Source organism: Eptesicus fuscus, chromosome 3, assembly GCF_027574615.1.
Source record: "Eptesicus fuscus isolate TK198812 chromosome 3, DD_ASM_mEF_20220401, whole genome shotgun sequence".
NCBI lineage: Eukaryota > Metazoa > Chordata > Mammalia > Chiroptera > Vespertilionidae > Eptesicus > Eptesicus fuscus.
In genome coordinates this window covers 77,894,327-77,919,818 of record NC_072475.1, presented here as the reverse complement: position 1 = coordinate 77,919,818, position 25,492 = coordinate 77,894,327, and the positions used below count along the sequence as shown (strand labels likewise).

The 25,492-nt window shown below is 39.4% G+C and overlaps 1 protein-coding gene across 1 annotated transcript in view; it reads right to left on the bottom strand.

Moving 5' to 3' along the window:
• Nucleotides 1-25,137, bottom strand: part of LOC129147995 (zona pellucida-like domain-containing protein 1) — a 44,999-nt gene extending 19,862 nt beyond the window's left edge. Inside the window, exons 1-4 of the mRNA XM_054712180.1 lie at nucleotides 25,107-25,137; nucleotides 21,210-21,326; nucleotides 4,385-4,605; nucleotides 1,530-1,711 (exon numbers count right to left, since the gene is read on the bottom strand). Coding sequence (XP_054568155.1) covers nucleotides 1,530-1,711; nucleotides 4,385-4,605; nucleotides 21,210-21,326; nucleotides 25,107-25,125 — 539 coding nt within the window. The 5' untranslated portion in view covers nucleotides 25,126-25,137. The remainder of the gene's footprint in view (nucleotides 1-1,529; nucleotides 1,712-4,384; nucleotides 4,606-21,209; nucleotides 21,327-25,106) is intronic.
• Nucleotides 25,138-25,492: the final 355 nt, after the last annotated feature.

Sequence of the window (25,492 nt, the reverse complement as noted above, 5' to 3'; positions counted from 1 at the left end):
TGCATTACCTATATGAGACTTTTTGCAGAATTTGAATCTGATGCACATATATTTTCATCAATTCTATTAGAAGTTTCAAGAGATCAGGGATTTTGTTTTACTTTGTTCACTACTTGAACATGGCATGGTACATATTGGTGTATAATAAATATTTTTAAATAATTGAATGAATGTCCATACACAGTGGAACTCAGGTATGTTTAGTGTGGAGACAGAGTATGGGCAGAGTAAGACCTGCTTTTCTCTACACCGGTTTCTGTTAGACTCAAGGCCTTTCTTGTCCTATTTTCCATATTAAAAACTTGTTTTTGACCAAAATATTTAACATCATTATGCCATTAAAATCAGCTATGAATGTTTTTTATCTGAAGCAAAATGTGTTCTTCACATTCCCTTGTAACTAAGATTAAACAACAACTATACCTTTGGGATAGCAAACCCTGGAATTGGAAAGGGAAGGTTTCCTATAGAACACCCCATTTTGTTAAAGATACTTGACAAATTTACATGCTTATTTTGTAACTAGAGCCCTCCTGGTCCATGAATTCGCAATCCGGGACCCCGCAGGGAATATCGGAGAGCTGGTATTGGCCCCGATCCCACAGGCCGGGCCAAAGAACCTCACTGCACGATCGAGGCTGGGGAGGGATGCGGGAGGTTGGCCAGCTGGGGAGAGACCACGGGAGGGCTCCAGGGTGTGTACTGCTCCTCTTGCTCAGTCCTGATCAGCCAGACCCCAGCAGCAAGCTAACCTACTGATCAGAGCATCTGCCCCCTGGTGGTCAGTGCACATCATAGCAAGCAGTTGAGTGGTCTTAGCATATCAATAGCATATTACACTTTGATTTGTTGAATAGATGACCAGACAGCCAGACACTTAGCATATTAGGCTTTTATTATACAGGATGTGAATATAACACTGTTTTGAAATACGTGTTTTTTGAAAAATGAATGGATACATAACTGTAAACAAAGGCTATGAACTCAGTCTATGGCTGGAGCTCTTTGGCTCTGGGCCATGCCACCTTTCTTTGCCAATCATCAGCATCTGGGCAGGTGACACCTCAGATTCTGAGACAGCAGAATACAACAATGAGCATATGGCAGAGACTGAAGCCATACAAACCCGACAAAGTAGTCACTGAATGTTCTACACACTGGAAATATGACAGGTCCTTCTGGACTGCACAAGTACCCAGAGTTCTTAGGTTCTTGGGCTATTTTGAAGGATGCAAAGAGAACCTGAGGCAGACACCTGATTAGTTTGAGGTTTAATTTGGAGGGAAATATGTATTATAAGTATATAAAAATATAACATATATTTTATTGCTTGAGCTTTTGATATGGACCATACAATTTAGATAGATAATAGATAGATAAGGCCTAATAGGTTTTCCATTACATTAGTTTGGCTACTCTCAACAAATTCTTCTAAATAAATTCTTATAAATCTTTATAATTCCTTTAAGGATAAGAAATGACTCAAACATAAAGGCAATATGAGACACCAAGAATAAAATGGAACTTACGAAGCAAGCTGAGTATTATTAACCAGGTATTCCAATGGATAACTACAACTAAATTTGTAAAGAAGCCCGGGTAGATAGCTGATGATTGTTGGTGGATCTGGAGTATCGATGTATCCTGAAATGTTTCCTATTTGTACTGAAGTTGTGTTTCCATAAGCACTGGCTCCAGGGACTGTGGATACCTGTTGGGATGGTAAATAGCTATGTATAAATCACAGCATTTCATATGCAAAATAAAACATTAAACCAGGTCATTATTAGGGTCTCTTTCAACTATAACATCCCATGATTAGAAATCAAACAAACATAATGCTATCTTGAAGTGATTATGTGTCTGAACTAAATGAAACTTTACATTTACAAAAGGCAGTTCATAAATAAAAAAGAGATTATATGTTCATAGTGCTATAACAAGTGATTGAAAATGTTGAAAATGTTCATGACAATTCCAAATTCTGTGGCATGGTTTAAAAGATTCCTATTAATCTGATCTTGTTTTCCATTTTACCTTCATATCTCCAGGCTCCCACTCTTGGTTAATAATAATGCCCCAGCCCCATAGGCCCTTAAACTCAGGGCTTTGTGCGGACTCCACTGCCTCCTCTTTGCCCACTTCACCATGACATATGCTACTCCTGCCTTGCATCTCATCTTCCTTAGGAATCTCCTGACACCCTCCCGCCCCTGCACATGCAATGTCTATCTCCATCATAGGAGTGGCCACAGAGCATGAGCAGCCTCCTGCCTTGGCAGTCTGCTCAGCCCTAGTGACACCCCCTTGTGCACCTTCACATCTTCGGAATAGCACAGTGAGGCCGGCATCTGGGGGCCCCCAGGATAAATTCTAAAGAAATGATGTAAGGTCACAAATGTTCTGAGAGTCGATCTTCTCAGTCAGTCTTCCTCTGTGGAACATACAGATTCTATCTGCTTCCAGGGCAGTAGTTCATACATGGGTTTCAGGGGGATTATGAACTCCCAAAAGTATAGTCCATGTGTGTATGTTCCTGGAACTGATGAGCTTTCACTGTATTTTCCAATCCCACTAAAATTTAAGAACTACCATACCATATTAAAAATAATCTTAATAAGGTAATGCTCTTGACCTTCATAATACCATAGAGGAATACAGCCTCTTTCACTATGTCAAATACCTATATGACACTCAATAAATATTTTTAGCAGATATTATGGAAACCTGTCATAGTTAATTTTGTACAAAAGAATAAACTTTAGGTATACATGACCCTAGGAGCACATGGGTAAAGCTAATGTGCTAATAATTCATGAACAGAGCCAGAATCATTATGAACACTTTGATTCAAATTCAACTAATTACTAGTCTACTTATTTTTTCCATGAAAGATTATCCTTGGAATAGATTCCAACACTGGTGACATTAAAGACAAAATCAGAAAACAAGCAGATTTTCCTCTCCTCTCACCACTCCTCTGACCCCTCACTAAACATACCAGTTCTTTCTGTGAAACACACACACATGCTTTGCCTGGAATTTCACCTGAATTGTTCTGTAGGCAGCAGGGCAAGACTAATCCAGAGAAGAAAGCTTAGTGAAGGAAGGCCTTGGGGTGTGTGTGGGGGAGAGCAAAGGCTGGGGCTCTCCAAATGGACTTGCTCTCTCCACCAGGAAACAGACATGTAATAATCAACCTGCACCATTGCCCCTTAGGCCACTTAATAACCTCTCTGCACACAACTCAGAGAGATGAATAAATGTTTTTAATAAAGTGTCAACAATATTGAAGCTGTGGGATTGGGATGGCCATGGGCACAATATTCTAACTGCCCCTTGGGAAGAGATAAAGAAGTCTCTTTTTCCTATTGTTCTCTCTCACCAAGTCTTAGAAACTCTGCCCTCAGAATAAGCAAGCCTCCCCCATAATCCCAAACAATAATTTATGAAGAGGAAAAGCCAATTTCTCTTTCTTCACTAGGCTAAGTGACCTTGCTCATCATAGTTCATTTTTGTCTTTGCTAGGATTTATCAATGATATTGTATTTAAATAAGCAAAATGAAAAAAACAGTACAAAATGAATCTCAGTGTAACTCTCTCCAGATCATAACATTTTTACTTCAATTAATTTTAATTCCCAGTAGAGTCAATGGTTTATTCAATTCTATTTTTGGTGTTCAATGCATGAATAAGTAAAGGGACAGCATAGACTCATACTAGTAGTTCTTATTCTGGGTGGAGATATTTGAAGTGATGTTTTGATATTCTCAATGACTAGAAAGAGTGCTACTGGGATTTCATGGGTAAGATTGGGAATGATAAGCATTAAGAAATTCAAAGGACAGCCTCACACAATGAAGAATTTCACACTGGATATGCTGACAGCCCTCTTTTACAAAATATTGGTATGAATTATTCAATGTTAAACAAAAAACCTAGACAATTCTAAAAATTCCCTTCTATACTTCATCTTTCTTTCTGAATGAGGTCACTAAGAAGCAATAAGCCAAGGGATTCATTGCCAAATTCACTGGAACAAATAATTTCTGTATGATAAGATGCTTCCAGAAAAGGCATGAGGAATGTAGCTAATGAGAGAAATGTTCATCAATGTCATTCACACAAAATAATGTTGCTTAGAGTAGCACAATCCATCTCAGGCCCCTCAACTACTTGGCTACAATAAAGAAAACCATTTTTGAAAAATAAAATTGTATGTTTGGGATCAGAAGCCTCAAGCAGGCAAAGGAAAGTGATTTGTTCAGTTTTATTGGAATTTTCTCTTGAAAGATAGATTGAACTTCTGTTTATTTCATGGAATGTGATTTTTTTTTTCAGTTATGACCTCAAACCCAGCACACTATTTTACATGAATCTTACCACTAAGTTATTGCCACAGCCCTCCAAGGTGCTGAGATTGATGATGAAAATAACCACAGCTGGAAAGGTGTTGTTATTGATGAACCCCCTGCAGTGGGAATCCCCATGCCTTCCGTTCAGGGCAAGATCTGTTTCCGAATAACCGGAGAAAAGTACTGTGCAAAAATTAATCTTCATTGTAATGGCCTGCACCCCACAATAGACACTGATGTCTCTTTCAGCTGAAATTAAAATACATAAAAAAACAAATATAAGTCATAAAAACACAGTAGAAGATATAAGAATGACTTTAACATCCCCTGACATACTTATTTGCCCTCTCAATCTGTTGACTCATTCCTGTATTTGAATTCACCATAATCCAAAGTGAAAGGTATAGGAGAAAAGGAGCCAGGAAAACAATCCTTGATTTAGTTATTCAGGGAGTGATCTTTAGGTATAGGGATTAGTTTATCTCTGTTTCCTTCATAGTAGATGTGTGTTAAATGTTGGTTGGGTATTATCAAATGATTAGAGAATTTAGTAGGAAAAAAATCAGGTTACTGAGGAAATTCATAGCGAAAGTAACTTAATTATTCCGATCTCCTATCTAGAGTAGTGAGGCTCACCACCTGATGTATGTTCCCATCATAAGGAAGAAACAGTTAAAATCCATCCTAAACCCAAATTGTTGAGCACTTTGATATTTTGTAACCTATCTTATCCAGGATGTAGAAACAAAAGCCATTCATTAGAATCCCAATTTGTTTTACCTATATTAAATTCCAATAGAGTAAGAAAATGAAAAATAGTATTCTGATATGGCAAAAATATGCATAGACTAGTCAAAGAAAAGTTTGCCAATCACTATGCCTCAATAAAAGGAACTAGGCATGGAAATGTTAAACACAATTTGCAGTTTTCCATGACTGTGGGTTAGCAGTGATGGGATCCATTCTAGGTTTGTAGAGGTACACACACACACACACACACACACACACACACATACACACAAGCTTTTCATATCTCTATTTCATTATTTTTCCAAGTGTAATGAAGAAAATATATGCAGAAAATGAAGAGGTTTCCTGCGAGGTAATTTGCCAGAGGCAAAGGCATTTACTTTTATTGGTTTTGGTAACTGTTAAAAGTTGAATTGTGCCCTCCACTCAGGGGAGGGGGGGGAGGTACAATTATGCCCTAAGCCCCAGTACCTCAGATTGTGACCTTATTTGGAAAGAGGGTTATTCAGATATAAGTAGTTTAGCTGAGGTCATACTGGAGTAGGGGGGTCTCTAATCCAATATGACTGGTGTGAAGACACAGAAACACAGAGGAAACATCATGTGAAGACAGAGAATTGGTTTCCATAAGCCAAGGAGTGCCAAAGATTGCCAGCAAACCACCGCCGGAAGCTAGGAAGAGGAAAGGAAGGATTATATTCAGAGCCTCAGAGGAAGCATAACTCTGCTGACACCTTGATTTTGGACTTCTGACTTCCAGAATTGTAAGAAAATACATTTCCAATGTTTTAATGACCTCGCTTGTGGAATTTAATTAGGGTAGCTCTAGGAAACTAATGCAGTAATCTTGCCACTTTTTAACACTCTGTTTTACCACTTTGATAAAGAATCCAAAGCATGCATCAGGTTTCCAGACTGTTAACACAAAAAAATCAGAGTAGCCTATGTGGAGAAATGCAATTGATTGCTCAAAAAAAGAATACAAGCAAATTAAAAATATTTTAGTTAAATGATAGGATGTTCACCTAAAAAAAAGTAAATGTTATTCAGGGATTTTTGGCATAGAATTAATTCCCTTAAATACTTCAATTCTAATACAAGGGTAGAGGTGTTCAATGGCATATTTCTTTGGAGTATTTATTCTCTACACTTTTTTTTTTTTTTTTTGGCTGGCAAAGTGAATCCTATTTTGAGTATCTGAATAAGTCAATATGGAAACTCCTATGTTTGATAATAATTTTAAACTCTTTACAAAACAAAGAAAACCTTATTTCATGGCCAAAAGGCAATATTCGGCTAGTTATTATGGAAAAATTCAAGCAATATTCCCCTTGCAGATAGAAAAAGAAAATGAATTCATTATGAAGTACACTTTATTAACATAGAAAATAATAATTACAACTTTCAGTTGAGACAGCATCTCTATTAGCCTTCAGCAACATTAACTGTTTAAATGCCAACATGGCTATTAAGTGATGCTCTTTACTAAAAGAATAGAGTTAATTTTAACAAAGGTTTAGTGAGTGCCTACTAACTTCAAAATGTATCTTCAATCTATTGATATTTCTCCATCCTCAGGATATTCCTTGGCCCTTGCTACTATTACCTTACCCCCTGTAATACTATATTAACTCCCTAGCTGGTCCCTTTATTTCCACTCTTAACCCCTCTCATTAACACAGCCATTAATACATGAATCCAATCATCTCACCTCCTTGCTCAGATCTTCCATAGCTTACTGACTTGGGTCAAAAGTCCACATCTTGAACCTGGTCCTCAAGCCTCTCTGTGATCTTATGCTCTGCTGCCCACCTGCCTCTGCATTCCCCGCTCTTTACTATCCCCCTTGGTCCCTACATTTGTTTCACTGAACTTCTCTCAATTCTTTAAAAGCATTACTAAGACTGATAGAAGCCAGAATAGTGGTTACCTCCTGGAGCGGAGCTGCCTAGAATAGAAGAAATAAGAACAAATTTAAGGGGTGATGAAAATGTTCTTTATCTTAATCTGGGTAGTGATTGCATGAGCATATGTTCATGTTAAAATTTCAAGATGTACCCTGAGAACTGTATGGTATTGTATGTGAAGTATTCCTTGATAACCTAAATCAAGCCTTTTTAAAGCCCTATGACAGGTTTTATACACAAGGCCTTCAGTATGTGCTCTATCCTCTGCTTGAGATTCTACTCCTACCCCCAGCCTTTGTCTGAGAAACTCCTATTCTTCCTTCAGGTCTCAGATTTCATTGTCCTTTTCCCAAAGACATCCATGATTCCCAATCTAATTTATTCCACTCTGTTGTAAGCTGTTATGTTGCCTTAGAGTCATATATGTATTGTATATTTGTCTTTTCATTAAACTGAAAGTCCTGGAAAGCAGGAAGTTATGATATTCATCAATGTGCTCCAGTGAGTGTTCAATGAATTAATTAATCAATTACATACAGTGCTGGAGCCAGAGACCGCACTGAGGATTTACAAAGCAGTGGTCCTTGTTGTCAAGTGGATCACAGTCCATAAGGGGAGGTAGACGTGACCCACAGTATCAGAAGGACTGGGCAGAGAGGTGGGGTGGCATAGAAAGTGAGCCTCACCCAGACCCACTGGTTAGAAGCGGCCTCCTAGAGAAGATGGCATTGAGCTGAATTTTGACGTATCAATAGGAGTTAGCTGCACAGAGTGAAAAACGTGTAACATGGAGGGGACAGTGTCAATAATGACACCAGTGTGCAATAGGCTCTGGTTGGAGCTGGAGAGTTCAGTTTTCATTAGGATTTAAAATGCAAAGGAAGAAATGGCAGGGAATGAGAGCAAGTGGCAAACGTGCAGGCAAAATCACCGGAAACCTTTATGTAGAAAACTGTCTCTGTAAAATAACGCAATGTCTACCTGAATGTCACATCAAATCCTCAGCTATTAGAGGGCTCACTAGGAACTCTTTATGCCCAGGGAAACAGAGAGCAAGCATCATTGCATTATTTGGCATGTCATAAATGTATCTAAGTGAATACATATCATTAAATATTACAAAAGAGAAATACCATTCTTCTTAGCTTAAACCAACTGAAGACTTGAGTTTTATCACCTTTGCTTCAGAGGAATTCATTGATGTTTACAATAGCTTTACAAATGGCGGTGATTACTTTGTCCAGATATAGAGCTCCCTTCTCTTCTCTGCTTTATCACTGAAGAAGTGTAGCCCCTGCAATGGAACTGAATTTGCTACAGGCTGATCCCACATGGAGATATGACAACAAACTAAAGGCTTTTTGCAGTGTAAGAAAAGAGATCTGTTCAAATCCATCCTAACCCAGTTTTCTAAAAACTTTTCACTGCCTCTTCCAAGGAACACATTTTTTTTCTGATTGTAGACACTAAAGACATCCATTCAGCACAATTTGTCCATTTGTGAGGCTCTGGGGGTGGGAGGGAGTTACTAGCTGCCAATGGGCAATTTCTGACAAAGGCAGGTAAATTTTTTTTGAGATACTGAATAACAGTTGCTCTCAATAATTAAAATTTTTGAGCCTTCTTCTTATTGTTCATTCCCTGGCCTGAATTGTGACACCCCTTGGGACAATACTTGAATGTTAAACAACCCATTATTAAACAACAACAAAAATCAATGAATAAATGCCTTTAGACGTTGGATTTTTAGTGTTTTGTGTTTAAAGATACCAAGTATGTCTAAGATGGCAGGTCTGCTTACAGAATTTATGTGCCATTATGTTGCCAAAATGGCATTTTTCCCTTGATACTTTATCCAAGCCAACCTTTTCATAGAAATTTTAAAAATACAGTATTTAGTTGAATTCAGATTAGAGAAATGTTCTGCACTCTTTTCACCTATTAATCAGGCAATGAATTTGTTTCAGATTTTTTAAAATGGTTACATATTAAATATACTATCACACTGTCAACCATCTATCTACATATAAAAAGGTGTTCTGATTAGGAGTTCATAGAATATGGTTGCTATGTAAATGGGAGTCAAGAGGGGATGGATCCAATTCTTGGAGGAAAAAGAGGGGACATCTATAATACTCTCAATAATAAATATTTTTTAAAATATCACTTTACTTCTTTATCCACAATAAAATTCCATTCCTAGAACATCTAATTATACTTTTCCTTTTAGACATAATTACTGACAATATATTTGCAGCATATCATTCACATATCCAATAAGTATATCTAACTTTGTTTTTGTTCTTAACAATTGTATATTCAACTGTTTTAAAACGAACAGCATCTGAATGAGGCTAAGTATTCCTAGCTGGTGAAAGACAGAATGACTTTCAACTCATGTCAATACTTTTAAGTTTGAGAACATTTCCTTTCACTAATGTCAGAATATTTATTTTAACATTTTTTATTATTACCTGGAGTAATAAGAGTGCAGATCAATGCAATTATTCAAATAATTTACACACACATATTCTGCAATACAAATAAACATGGTAACACCCCCAAATTGGGCTGTTGGCTTGTAGTTAGCACAGTGGCTCAAAATGTTCCTTCACCAATTATATAAAAATATAAAATTCTGTATAAAAAGCAATCTTGGGGGTCAGTGCATAATATAAAAAAAGGATGGGTTGCACAGGAACAGGAGTTGAAAACACAAAATCAGTGCTACCCCTTTAAATAAGTTCTCCTAATTTCTAGGTCTAAACTACATGCTACTTCATGTCAACAACAAATTCAAGCGAAGTATGTACTGTTTACATATTATGTATCAGTCTCTGTGCTGGACTCTGAAGATAAAGACATTAACAAGATTCCTTTACTACAAGGATATTATGGTTGAGTAAAGAAGACAGAAGAAAGCCAGACAATTATAATGCAGCCTGATAATGATACAATAGAGGTCTGTATACCATGTTATATACAACCATGTTTGGTAGAATAGAGGCATTTGGAAAGAATCGTTGGGGGAAAATAAAATAGTTCTAACTGGCTAAATTTTATAAAAAGTTGAGTAAAAGATGGCATTAAGAGAAAGGAATGTTGAACTGATACTCAGGTTTCTAGCTTTCATGACTGAGTACATTATTTCCTGAAGTAAGGAATACAGGAAGGAAAAAGATAAGCTCAGTTTTTGAGAGGTTGGGGTACATATGGGACATTCAAGCAGAAATATACAGCAGGTAGTAGGAAATATGAGTCTAATATTTGGAGAATAGAACAGAGTAAAAAATATAAAATTAAGAATCACCAAATACTCAAGATGTCAATAATAAGCAATAACAATAGGTAAACTGCCCAAGAGAGTGTTCAGATAAGAGAAATAGGCTGAGAACAAAATAATTATTTCTACATTGTCCTTTAATGAGACTTTTCCTCATTTCCCTGATGGAACATAATGATTCTCCACATCACTTTAGCTGAGTCTACTATATTGCTTACATTATATCTAGGAATGAATATTTACTTTCTTGCTAAATTATGAACTCATTGAAAGCTCCGAGTTTTCCCAGAGTGCCTAAGAAATACTCAGCAAATGTTTATTAAAATATACTTGATTAAATTTTTTCACAAACAGCATGCATGGTTTCTAACTTTTTAATATTAAGTCCTAAGATTCACAGACAAAAAAATGTGCAAAATTAATAGGGATTTGTCTAGACTGTCCATCTGTAGCTCGTATTTCCTATCTGTATTCTGCCAACTGCCTGAGATGATTCCTGTTTTCAGAGTTTTAGATGAAAATTCAAATCATTAATGTCAGGTACATTCTGACTTCTAATTAAGAAAATTCAACTCATTAAATAATATGAATATAATGGATTTTCATTTTTTGTTTAATTACTTAACCTTTTTTAAATGCATTAGTCTTAGAGACTAATTATCTTCCCTCATTATTAATGAGTGTTTTTTTTAAAATCGCTTTCACTTAATAGTTATAGATTTGTTAATCCATATTGTCATTAGTAGCAAGCAAGTGCATGACAGCCTCTGAGGCTGACATAAGCACCATGGCTATATCGTAACACAGAGCTAACAAATCATTATGAGTACCATGTCTAACTGGCACTTTTTATATTTTACTGTGCATATGTATTACTAGAGTCTTATTAAAATGCAGATTCTGATTCAGTAAATCTGTGTGGGGCCTGATTTTGCATTCCTCACAGGCTCCCTGGTGAGGCCAAAGTCTCATCTTTTATTTAACCAGTTGAGTTCCTTAATCACAACTATATATTTTGACTGGGCAGAAGCTAACCCTTAGGTAGATTCTATCTGGTGAGATCAAATACTCCCACCAAATGTGTATTATCTATTTGTATGGTTCACATGCTCATAAGGGAGAAATTTATAGGATAAAGGACAAGAGAGAGACAGAGAGAATAAGTCACGAAGCAAATGGATGTGTTTCATCTGACTTTCTTCCTGAGGAACTAGCTGATTTCAATCTCAGTGAACAAAGATTCATGAAAAACTTTGTGAGACTTAGCCCAAATAAGTCCATTCTAGTGCTCAGGTGGCAATGTATCAAACAAACTTGGGAATAGGATTTGTCTTCTCCTACCCCCACCTCTACTCCATTCAACAAACAATAGCAGTTTAATAACTGAAGGAAGGAGATAGTCCACCTCAAAGGGCAGCTATGCCCTGGGCACTCTCTGAAACTATGGTCAGAGACATGGGGGGAGGATAGGTGAGTCTATTGTGAGCAGATGGAGGCTCTGTGCGGTTCAGATGCAGGTATTCGCATAAATATTATTGCACCTGTATCCATGGTTCATAGTAGCATTAGTTTAAAATTGACAGTATGAGCCAAAATCTCTCCAATCTAATAGGAGGAGCCTTTTCTGTATGCTGGAGTGAATCACATTGTATTGCCATAGAAACCTTACCTGGAAATAATTTACTTCCTGGTAGGCATCCCAAAACTAATGTATATCATTTAAGCAGATTAAAGAGTAATTGATATGCCATTTCTGTTTCTATCCCTGTAAGAGGAGAGCAGCAATATTTGGCATTACATAAACAGAACTGCTTAGAGAACAGATGCTATGTATGCTGCTTTAACTCATTTTTTAAAGTTACTATTCCTCTTAAGTTTTTATACAATATTGAGGTTTAGTTGCTAAAAGAGCAAGAAGTCCTGAAGGGGTATTGATATTTCATCTACATGAAATGCCAGCAGCTGATGAAGAATTTAAAGTGGGTTAGAAATTTCAGGTTTCCTCTCTATATTGAACAGGTTTCTTGCCATCTCAGTTTTTCACATCTGTTTCTCGTTAGCAAATGCAAGCTGTTGTTTCAGTGTTGTGGGAACACTGAGGCAAACTTTGCACATGTATACTCACACTAGCTTCCCCAAACCAGAGGAGCTTGGTCATCTTTTTCAGGAAGAAAAAAAAAAAAAGCATATGGGTTTTGCTTCTACAAGCAGAGGAAGTAAAAAATTCATTCAATAAAGAACTTTGTTATTAAAGTAAAGAAGGGTAGGGACTGAGTTATTCAGCCACTGAACTTGCTGACTAATTGCTCTTCTCTCCACTGCACTTTATCACTGTAGATTAATCAGGATGTGATCAGCAATCGCTGCCTGGATCAGTTCTTCTGCCTCATCAGGTGCAGTAATTGCAGTCACAGGTGCACAGTGGAAGCAGGCAAACTCTTCACAACTTGAGACCAAAACACCACTACAGAGGAAGAAGGCAGGAGAACTGGTCTTTCTTATCTACACAGAGATCCAGAACATACTCTCTAGGGTAATTATTACATTCCTAGAGGCTCAGTGCATGAAATTCGTGCATGGGGGGGGGGGTCCCTCAGCCTGGCCTGCACTCTCTCCAATATGGAACTCCTTGGGGGATGTCCGACTGCTGGTTTAGGCCCACAGGGACCAGGCCTAAACTGGTGGCCGGACATCCCTCTCACAATCTGGGACTGCTGGCTCCTAAGCGCTCGCCTGACTGCCTGCCTGATTTCCCCTAACTGCTTCTGCCTGCCAGCCTGATTGCCCCCTAACCACTCCCCTGCCAGCCTGATCGCCTCCAACTGCCCTCCCCTGCTGGCCCAATGGCCCCCAACTGCCCTCCCTGCAGGCCTAATGGGCCCCCAATTGCCATCCCCAGATTGCCCGATTGGCCCCCAACTGCGCTTCTCTGCCGTGACCTGCCTCCACCACCAGGACCAGCCTCCTCCATGCCACGCAGAGCTGTGGGACCCCCAGGTGCACGCAGCCATTTTGTGGCTGACATCTTGTAGTGGCCATCTTTGTGGCGGCTATCTCTGTGGTGGCCATCTAGTGGTGGCCATCTTTGTGGCAGCCATCTTGTAGTGGCCATCTTGTGGTGACCATCTTATGATGAAGTCGCGCATGAGGACTACCTAGGCTTTTATTAGTGTAGATTTGCTCCTACTTTGTTTTGGGGTACAGAACATTGCAAAGGTTAAGCAAAGCCTAACACAAAACCAGACAGTTCATTTTGCTTAACCCACCCATGAATTATATTGATTAAATAGGTGATTCTCTCTTTTATTTCCTGTGGAACACTAGTATTCATTTAAATGTTTGTTTCCTTGTGATGAGAACTTTTAGATTTTACTTAGCTATCATTACTGTATTGTACATTACATCCCAGAACTTATTTATTGTGTAACTGGGAGTTTGTACTTTTTAATCAGTCTTCATCCAATTCTCTCAACCTCTACTCCCACCTCTCATTACCACAAATCTAGTCTCTTTTTATGTGTTTTTTTAAGATTCCACACATAAGTGAGATCATACAGTATTTGTCTGTTTGTCTTTCTGTTTCTGACTTATTTCACTTAGCACAATGCCCTTGGTGTTCATCTATGTTGTCACAAATGTCAGGATTTTCTTCTTTTTTTATAAATGAACTAGAGGCCCAGTGCACGAAATTCGTGCACGGGGGTATATCTCTCATCCAAGCCTGTACCCTCTCCAATCTGGGATCCCTCTCACAATCCAGGACTGCTGGCTCCCAACTGCTCACCTGCCTGCCTTCCTGATTGCCCCTAACCACTTCTGCCTGCCAGCCTGATCACCCCCTAACCACTCCCCTGCCAGCCTGATTGATGCCTAACTGCTCCCCCTGCCAGCCCGATTGCCCCTAACTGCCCTCCCCTCCAGGCCTAGTCACCCCTAACTGCCCTCCCCTGCCAGCCTGGTCACCCCCAACTGCCCTCCCCTGCCAGCCTGGTCACCCCCAACTGCCCTCCCCTGCAGGCCTGTTCCCCCACCCCCAACTGCCCTCCCCTTCTGACCTGGTCACCCCTAACTGCCCTCCCCTGCCAGCCTCATTTTCCCTAACTGCTTTCCCCTGCTGGTCTGGTCCCCCCCAACTGCCCTTCCCTACAGGCCTGGTCACCCTTAACTGCCCTGTCCTGCAGGCCTGGTCCTCCCCAACTGCCCTCCCCTGCAGACCTGGTCCCCCCCAACTGATTTTCCCTGTAGGCCTCAGTTCTCCACAACTGCCCTTCCCTGCAGCTTGATCGCCCCCAACTGCCCTCGCTTGCAGGCCTGGTCCTCCCAACTGCCCTCCCCTGCTGGCCTGATTGCCCACTATTGCCCTCCCTTGCAGGCCTGGTTCCTCCCAACTGCTCTCCCCTGTAGGCCATCTTGTGGCAGCCATCTTGTGTCCACATGGGGCAGCCATCTTTGACCACATGGGGGCAGACATCTTGTATGTTGGAGTGACAGTCAATTTGCATATTACCTTTTTATTAGATAGGATAGAGGCCTGGTGCATGGGTGGTGGCTGGCTGGTTTGCCCTGAAAGGTATCCCGGATCAGGGTGGGGGTTCCCTTGGGGCATGGGACAGCCTGGGCAAGGGGCCTGTGGTGGTTTGCAGGCTGGCCAAACCCCCCAGCTACCCAAGCATAGGCTGGAAGCAGGTATCTTGGATTTATTTATCTTCTATAATTGAAACTTTGTAGTGTTGAGCAGAGGCCAGGGTAGGCCAGGGCAGGGAAAGCTTGGCTTCCTCCATTGCCGGGGGCAACCCAAGTCTCCTGCTTGCTCCAGCTCTGGGCTGCGGCCATCTTTGTTGGGATTTATTTATCTTCCATAATTGAAACTTTGTAGCCTTGAGCAGAGGCCAGGGCAGGCCAGGGCGGGGGAAGCTTGGCAACCCAAGCCTCCTGCTTGCTCCAGCTCCATGGCTGCCGCCATCTTGGTTGGGTTAATTTGCATACTCACTCTTGATTGGCTGGTGGGCGTGGCTTGAGGGTGTCATGGAGGTACGGTCAATTTGCATGTTTCTCTTTTATTAGATAGGATAGTATTCCATTTTATGTATGTATAGATATAGAGATAAATAGATATAGATAGAGATAGAGATAGAGATGGAGATAGGGATAGAGATAGAGATAGATGATATAGAAATAGATAGATATCAAAACTTCTTTATCCACTCATCTGTTGATGCACACTTAGGTTTTTCCATGTCTTGATTACTTTAAATAATGCTACAATAAACATGAGGGTGCAGATATCTCTTTTACATAGTGATTTTGTTTCTTTCAAATATACACCCAGAAGTAGAATTACTACATAATATGGTGGTTCTATTTTAAATTAAAAAAACACACAAAACAACCTCCATACTGTTTTCCATAGCAGCTACACCAATTTTCTTTACATCCTTATCATCATTTACTATCTCTTGTCTTTTTTATGATAGCCATACTACCAACTGTAAAATGATATCTCATTGTAATTTTGATTTGCATTTCCCTGATGATAGTGATGTTCAACAATTTTCACATACCTTTTCAGGTTTGGAGCCCATCTTTAATTGGATTATTTTTGTTTGTATACATGTTTGTTTACGCTATTTAAAATTCACTTTTAGGCATCATTGTTTGATTGAAAAAGTCTAGTTTTTAGTTTTTAATTTTTTTATTTGTCAATTGCTAACTTAGCAGCATTCTATTCTTCAATTTTCAGATGATAAAATAAGGATTAAAAAAAAGTTGTTTGTGCCTAGCCGGCATGGCTCAGTGGTGAAGCATCGACCTATGAACCAGGAGATCACAGTTCAATTCCAGGTCAGGGCACATTCCCAGGTGGTGAACTTGATCCCCAGTAGGTGGCATTCAAGAGGTAGCAAATCAATGATTATTTCTCATCATTGATGTTTTTATCTCTCTCTCCCTCTCCCTTCCTCTCTTGAAATAAAAATATATATATTTGGAAAAAAAAATGGTTTTACTTTCCTGACATTCCCTCAATTTAAAATGCATAAAAGAAACTGCAAAGTATTATTTTCTAAAGCATTTGAGATCTTGCTCCCTGGCATATGTTATTAGTTTGCCTCAAAAAAGCTCATAAAAATTTTCAAAATATGGTGTTGTATGCTTGTTTTAAGAAATAAAAGAATTATGTAATGTTCCTAGCATTCAATATGAGGAACCTATTGTTTTCTTCCTTATCTATGATAAGTTATGTAATACTGGTATACATTCAGTTTCCCATAACTGGTTAGTCACCATAAAACAGTGTCAGGACTCAAAGGTTATGGTGCCATAAACCTAATCTCTCCTTGGTTGTGCCTTTATCATTAAAGGCTTCTTTAGAAATCTGAAAGATTAGGTTAACCCTTATAAACTATCATCTTGCCCACAAAAGGGGCTAGTTCTAGAAGGTACCCATCAGTAACAGAGGTCAAATGCAATTATCTATGTATGTCACTCTGGTCAAATAATTTCTTGATACCCTCAAAGTCAACTGTGGTTTGAGTTTTATACTGGGAAGAGCACACTATAATGTTAGTTGGGCATATCTCTATTCCCTGCTATTAGTTTGGAAAGCCAATAGTTAACAATCTTAAAATTAAATATTATCCCTTTAAATTGGAAATGAATTAGACCATGGTATTTCCTTTGGCTCAAGGATAAATGCCATGGAAATTAAAGAAAATAGTTCTAATTCCATGAAACACAAAGGTCAGATAGGGTGAGATGATTACTCTCATTATTAACATTACTTTGCATTTAGATAGCCCCTCTCCTGTACCAGACTCATTCTCATTCTAGCCACTGCTCAGTGGCTGAGCTGCTTGTGAAGCCCCTAAAGACATCAAGAATGATCTTGATATGGAAAAGTGAGTCAAGAGGGGAGCGAGCAATTAACCTCTAGGCTTTATTAGCTCACTCTGATCTTTTGCAAATGACCTGCAAAAGTAGACTTACTTGAAAGTAATCCTATATAATAAATGCCTAATATGCATATTGACCAATTGGCAGAACAACTAGTGGAAAGACCGGTTACTATAATGTGCACTGATTACCAGGGGTCAGACGCTCAACGCAAGAGCTGCCCCCAGCCCACAGGCCCCAGGTCAGCCAAGGGAGGTGACTGGAGAGGGCTGGGGTTGGAGCTGGCAAGTGGGCAGCACCAGGCCGGCCAAGGCGGGTGCCAGCAGAGGCCCCCTGATCACCCCGCAGGTTCCCCCACAGATTGGTCTTGATTGCTGGCCAGGCCTAGGGCCCTTACCCGTGCATGAATTTTGTGCACCGGGCCTCTAGTACCCATATAAACTTAAAGCCTCTCCTGGAATTCCTGATTTATCTGGATTTCAAAAGTTTTTAAATCTAAATTTTAAATTGCAACAATGTGTGTGTGTGTGTGTGTGTGTGTGTGTGTAGGTTTAGAAAATTTGGATATTTGTTGTCTAAGCCAGACAATACTAAAAATGCTAAGATTTATAAAGACAAACAGAAATTAAAAATAAGAGGCTTCGTTATCCTTGTTGAAAATAAAGGAAAGGACTTCTCCCTCTTTTAGACCATTTACATCAGAAAACATAATTGTAAGTACTTTCTCCTCTCCTTGAAATGCATGTAAATCCTGTGGAAAATTAGACAGGTCTTTTGTCAGTTCTATGACCTAGAAATGTCCTTTTCAAGACCTGGAAAGTATCTCTTGAAAATGTAAATATCAAAAAAGAAAGCACCCCGTGGGAGGGTGAGAGCCTAACTTCAGTGGGATCCGTGCTTCCAGATGGCAAAAATACCTCCTTCCATAAAGATATGAGGATTTTATTTTCCTCTGGATAAAGCCATTACGCTAACAGAATTATCAAGTAATTTTAGGATAAACTATGTGACAAATGGTGGTGTCAAGTCCTCCTACTTCAGGTCTTGTTATTGTTTATCTTGAAAACATATCCGTAACGGGTTGCATCTGCTTGGCTATATACGAGTAAAAGAGTGAGATTTCTTTCTGTCTTTGCAACCTCTTAGTGGATTGCCTGTGATGAGCACCACATTCTAGCTTAATGTTTATTCAATGATAAAAGCGTTTTTATCTCTACTGTCTTTGTGGAGAGGATTTCTGGATTGAGAGACTTTTGTTTTTAATTGTTTCCCCAACACATGACTGAGCTTTTAATTGGAAGAATGGACTTGAGAGAATAATAGATATACTCTATCAGTTGTTCTTAATCATAAATGTGTATTTATCATAATTTTTAAAATTTACCATATGAAAAATTCTTCCTTTTACTGTCCTAATCACTCCCTGGCTCATTTACATATTTTATTTACCTTTACAAATATATAACTACAACAGCAGCTAGATCCTCTCTGCTAAGCAATCTTTTTACATTTGGGCTTTCTTTTTCATCAATCACAGGGTAAGAAAGCATTGACCATCCCTCTCAGGGCCTGGCCCAGGCCCTGGCCCCTCATTCTCAGAGCCCCTGCCTCCCACCTCACTGCAGAGATAGAGACCATTAGCATCTCTCAACTCCTCTGCCTGTGTCTTATTTTTCCTTTGCTCCTAAATCAAAGAATCAGCTACCACTTTTCAAGGTTAACTCTTCAACCTGTACCTTAAGTCTCATCCACATTTTATTTCCTTGTTATCTCAATTATTTCAAATTTCTGGAGTACTTACCATTACTCATGTATACTCAGTTGTCTCTAGTCCTCTAATCCTAAAATTCTTTCTTCTCATTTAAATAGCTGAGTTAGGTTACTTCTTCCTTTCCTTCACCACCAAAGTAATCTAGCTAGTAGTCTACTTTCATAACTTTAATTTCCCTGTTCCCCCACTTCTTGCTGCACAGGGATTCAGCTCTCACATAGCTGTTTCCAGTGTCAACCTCTCTCCTTAGACCCAGGGCCATATTTCCTACTACTGGACAGACGCTGCCACTCTAAGTTCTTAAAGCATCTCAAGTTCATGTTTTCCAAACCCAAAATTTCTTTCTAAAATATGCAAGTGCCCTATACTTTCACTGTCAGGTAACAGTATCAACATTCAGTTATCCACGTTCAAAACATCCTCTAGTCCTCTCTCATGTCCCAAATTGAATCAGCCCTTAAGTGCTGGTGGGAGTCCACCACACGGTATCTATGCTCCCACTGTCACTGCCTTCATGATATTTCTCTTGGTCTCTAGTCTCTCCTGACATGTGTCTATACTTTTCCCAATGTTTGCTTTTTACAACAAAATGTGACCTTTGCAAACTCTTCAGAAGGTATGTTTAAAAAGACTAAATGACTCTTCACTGCCTATAAAATAAAGACAAATAGTTTTATTACACAAATAACACATCAAGTATTCTTGTCAAAAAAATGAACCTGACTTTACTCAAATCTCTAGCTCTAATTAGTTTATAGGATATACAGGAGAGAAATCACATATTAAATGACATGTCAGAATGGCAGTCAACCAGATCTAGAGTGTCAGAGTCCTACAATACAAATGACCAAATTACTTAAAGAGATAGATAGAATTTTAGAAAAGCGAAGACAGAGAGGAATGGTCATAAAGTAAATTAGATTTAAGACAATTAATAAATGTGGATATTTTAAAAGCAAAATGCCCGAGTATTAGATAATATTAAGGAATCATTAAGTTTATTAGGTGTGCACATGAAGTATAATGATTTTTAAATTCTTCTTTGTTATGAATTTATTTTAAAATATTCCAGAGATGGGATTGATAAGGAAGAGAAAACAAAATTTATAAATTTTGATAATTGGTGGAGCTGATAATCAATATAAGTGCTCTTTTTATTAATCTCTACTTTTGTATACATTTGAAATTTTCTATAATAAAAAAAAAAGTAAAACACAAACAAACCAATGCAAAACATCATTTCTGGTATTCAAAACCATTAACAAATCTGCTTTTGCATACTTACCTTTAGACATTCTCTTTCCTGACCTCCATGCTTTAGTTAACCTGCCAAACATCTGCATCCTAGGTCTGAGCTCATGAAGACATTCCCACACACTTTGGTCTTTACTCTGGAGCAAGCCAGATTGCCTCTCTGCAGATAAACTAGAAATCTCACATCAACTATATAACAACCCACTGATTGCTCTGTGCAAGTGTATTGTTGCCCTAGCCTGCTCTGTACACAGGAGTAATGACAGGTATGGAGAATTGAAAACGTGGTAGAAGTTTTTCAATTTGGATGGCAGACTTGAAAAAGTAGTTTCAGATTGTCTAACTTTTATTTTGAAAATGTTGAACTGTGGTTCTATAACTTTATCTCATATGAAATGACAAATACTTAAATGAATTGTTGGATTTACATCTCATTGAGTGCAGATTTGAGGAAGCTGAGAGACATGTTTATCAATATGGTCAAAATCTCCTATCTGTCACCAAATTGGTGGGTTGCTGTGAAATGCACTCTGAAGCTGGCCATGTATTTTAGTGGTGACCAACATTTTATCGAAATAGTATTTTTTGAGTATTGCATAATATTTCACAATAATTTCTTAAGTGTTATTTCTAATAAGTCTATTAGCATATATGAGCTGTTTTGAGAGTCCAAATTAACTTATGAGGGGAAAAATGCATAAATTAGGCAAATTTTGAGTAAAATTAGCCTTTTCCAATTTTATCACCCACTAGCCAATATTTTTTACATCTGTGAGCAGCCATTATAATGATATTAACTACGATGAACACTTTGTATGTTAATGTGAATATAATTTACAACTCCAGAAAAATGTCTTTTGTCATTTGCCATTTGTTAATATCCACTTAATATAGAGGGATCCCCACACCATTTTTCATATGTATTTAAATGATTTACTTTCCAAACATAATCACTCTTTCCATATATAATTAGAGAAAAGATTAGGCTCAGACTTACCAGGAAATCTACTGTGGAGGTTGGCATCACAGTTGTAGCCATTGAACTGAGCAGACCCCGGAAGTACTCTTATTGTTAAAAGCAACAGCAACCATATCTGTTCCATTGCAAAACCTAGAAAAGAGTTACCTATTATGTTATCACCAGCCTTCACTCTTACTTGCTGAAAATACTGAGGCTGACCTAACTCACTGTTGGATAGGCAAGCAGTCTATATTCCTGCAAGCAAAGGTCATGAAAGGCCCAAAGACTGTCAGAAATAATTATTATCAACAAGGCAGAGATTTTGGTTACAATAAGTCAAAATTATTTTCATTCTTTGGCTTCATTTTGCTAAAGGCGACAAAGCCAGGCTTTTGTCATAGAAGAGCTACTAGTCAGGTGTAAGTTATTAAGTTTGTAAAAGGAAAAATCTTTAACATAAATTGGAAGAACTAAAACCAAGTATTTGGTAGATTAGAACACCATCGTTAAGCAAACTGACCAATTTGGAAGAACACTCTGCACTTGAAAATACCCATACACATAAAGGCAGAGAAATTTAACACTTAACTACTCGATCCTCAGAGAATCCTAATGCTCTCAATGACAAAATAATGTCAGGAAAAATTTCCCCTCAACAAAGAAATTCCAGACGACTTCTCCAAATCATTGGTTTGTAAGACATTTTGTCAGGAAACACAGGCATAAAGCAAAAGGGAGAACAGAAAGGCACTATGTATGGAACTACACCATGGTTCCTCCAAGGGCTGTTCACTGGTGGGTAATAAGGATTGCTAGAAATACGAAAACCTTGAATTCTTGCAAAAAGGTAATGGGAGGTGATATTTTTAAGTTGTCAATGTGGATTGAATAAACAAACATAAATTGACTCTAATACTTAAATACCAGTTAGTCTGGTATTTAATTATTGTTTTCTCCTCAATGTCTTTTTATTAGCCTGATAAAGTTAAAACATGTTGCAGGAGTGCCCAACTTATTAATAGAGTATAGTATTTGCATTAAAATAATAATAATAATAATGATCTTTTAGGTTGGTGGTTTTGGTTTATGCATAAAAAGCAAAAATAAAATAAAATTGTAAATGGTTGGTTCAAATAACTTAGTGCACTTTAAAAGCTTGAGGTTTTGGGGAGAAAATTATGTTTTAGATGTCTTTAAAGATCTGCCCTTGGATAATTACTCAAGTCTTTAGCAAAAGGAAGGATACATTTTGTTTTTGAATAATCATTTTAATATAACAAGTTCATGGTGAGCAATCTCACTTTGGTGAGGATGTGGGAAAGGAAGGCATGAGTTTATGCTCAAAAATAGTCAGAACAAATATTAACTCAACAGGAGCTTCCTTTCTTCAGCATTATAACATAACTAGTAGCCCGTTTGCACGAAGATTCGTGCAATAGACCTTCATTCACCTGGCTGCCTGCACCAGTTTTCTGCCGGCACCGGGGACCCAGGCCTTGACTGTGGCCACTGCCCTCTACCTTCTTTCAGGGTCCGGGCTTGGCCCTGGACGGTGGCCTTGGGCTCAGCTGCACCCAGCGTCCCTGCGACCCGATTGCAGGAGCAGACCCCCAGGTCGGCTCGCTCCTGCCATCGGAGCAGGCACCTGGCTGGCGCCCAAGGCCTGGAAAGCCCTTGGGCTCCGCCGCACCCCAGCCAGGTCCCTGCGATCGTGCCCAAGGCCCGGAAAGCCCCGGGCAGCTTTCCGGTCCTTGGGCTCCGCCGCACCGCACCCCAGCCGGGTCCCTGCTCCGATCGGAGCAGGCACCTGGCTGGCGCCCAAGGCCCGGAAAGCCCCGGGCTGCTTTCCGGTCCATGGGCTCCGCCACACCGCACCCCAGCCGGGTCCCTGCTCCGATCGGAGCACGCACCCGGCTGGCGACCAAGGCCCGGAAAGCCCCGGGCGGCTTTCCGGTCCATGGGCTCGGCCACACCGCACCCCAGCCGGGTCCCTGCTCCGATCGGAGCAGGCACCCGGCTGGCGCCCAAGGCCCGGCCGCCACCGCACCCCAGCCGGGTCCCTGCGATCGGAGCAGGCGCCCTGAAAGCCACCGGCCCCAGCGTCCCTGTAACGGTTTCCTGGTGGGCGTGGTTGATGGGCGTGGCTTGGTTGGTGGGCGTGGCTTGGGCGTAGCGAAGGTGCGGTCAATTTGCATATTTGTCTATTATAAGGTAAGATAGTCAGGCACAAACCTAGTGACTTTCGGGAGAATAGCCACATGTCTGATTAGTTCTGCTCCCCCAGGACAGTCCCTAAACAAAAGGCTCACACAATTGCTGACCCAGATGTGCGCTCTCTTGGCCACACCTACACCTTCATTGTCTAGCTCCTGGAGACCCTTCAGATAGATGAAGTCATCCCTGCTCTTTTGGAGACTTTGGAAGACTACTAGCAAAAAGAGCAGCTTGTTGCTGAATGGTATCTTCCACCTCACACACACCTATCTCAGCCCTGCCCCACCTCATGATAGGTGCCCTTGAGACTCTATGCCCACACTGTTGTCTTCACTCTGGAGACGTCTCCCATTCCTAGGGATTCACAGAGTCAGGCGTTTTCAACAATGAGTTATTTTATTATTCTGAAATGCTTCCTAGCTTTTATATTCTCTCATAAGAGAAAAATAACATTTACTGAGTACACACTGTACACATAGAGGGCACTGTGTACCAGACCATTTACCGACAGTGTCTCGTTCATATTCCTTATCATAATTGGATGATACAGGTACAGAGAAAGAAAAATACATCTTAGGAAGTTTAAATAACATGGAAAACAAATAGAGAAACTGGAATTCAACTTCAGGTTTTTCTGATAACAGAGTTTACTGCACAAATTATCTAAATATCTGTTACTAAATAAATTCAGTGGGGTTTTTGGTTTCTTTTGTTGTTGTTGTTGCCATTTATCATCAATTGCTTTCTTTAGATTTTTGAATTATGTACTCTTTAATATTATCTTTTTAACTGAAAATGAATAAACAAATTCTTATGTAGTGAATGCAATATGTTTAACAGATGTATTTATGTTTTTAATAAGGGAAAGGAAGCCCTTATTATGAAAAGAGTAAGAATTATTACTATAAGCTAAACTGGACACATCTGTGTTTATCAAAAATGGATGAGAAATTCAAGCTATTTGAAAGAGTCTACTGACAGTAATAGTAAATCTTTGCTTTACCACTTTAGATCTGATCTGAGGTTGTCCAAAAGAGGTATGCCTCTCCCCTTCACACTATGAATAGGACCTCTTGCACTGTCATGGAGATTAAAACCCTTAATAAATATTTTTAAAGAAAGGAAGGTAGCAGTAGAAGGCAGCTTGCTTCACCAGAAAATACATTGATTTTGAAATAAGCAGATTCAAATAAACGGATTCAAATCCCCCTTCAGTCAATCTCTAGAGTTGTCATTTAAAAATCAAGGTGAGGATCAGAACACAGCATGGTCAGTCTGGATATACAGAGGGTATTAAAATACTAGTTTCAGGGCCACCACACATTGATGTGCAAGTTTTACCCTGCACAAGGGCATCCAATGGAAAGAGATGGTGACAGAGCCTGTTCTCCTTCGGCTAAGCCATGTGCGCTGGAGCTAGACTGCTCGATACAAAGGAGTCCATAGACTAGGGACAGTTCTGATAAGCTGAATCATATTATTCTATTTATAACGTTATCTGCACTGGTCTGTGTTTTAGTATTAAGAAATATTGAGCAGGGCATTTTTGAAAGGACACCCACATGTCTTGTATAGGCAGAATCTACATTTTGGTCCCTTATAACATTAGCAGTACTTATGGCATTTTTAAGACTTTGGGAGGCTCTTTATATTCCATTACAAGTTAAAACAAAATGATGAACTATTAACTTGCAAACTTCCTGTTCCCAATCCTATCTCCATCATTTCCCCTGAACATAGAAAATCTGAGCATCAATTCACAGTAGCAAACTTGGAGATGCTACCTTGCCACAGTTCCTAAAGTTCTTTTCTGAAATAGGGTCACTTGGGATTTAAAGAAAGGAAAGTAGCATGTTGAAACTCTTTACAGTCCTCAAAGCAGACTCCCTAGCTCCTGGGCGGGAGCAGTTCCAGACAAATGTACTCCAGTCCTGATCTGGCTCAGAAAACTTAGCTGAGCTTCCTGTCACAGGTAGAATCTTATTTCTGTGGTCTGCTGTGGGGTGGCCTGAGGTGCCTGCTGTTCCACTGTGGCTCCAGCAAACTCTGGTTAGAGATCCAGAGGAGAAGCATCTCCCCTCTTCTCCACCGTAATTAAGTGCAGG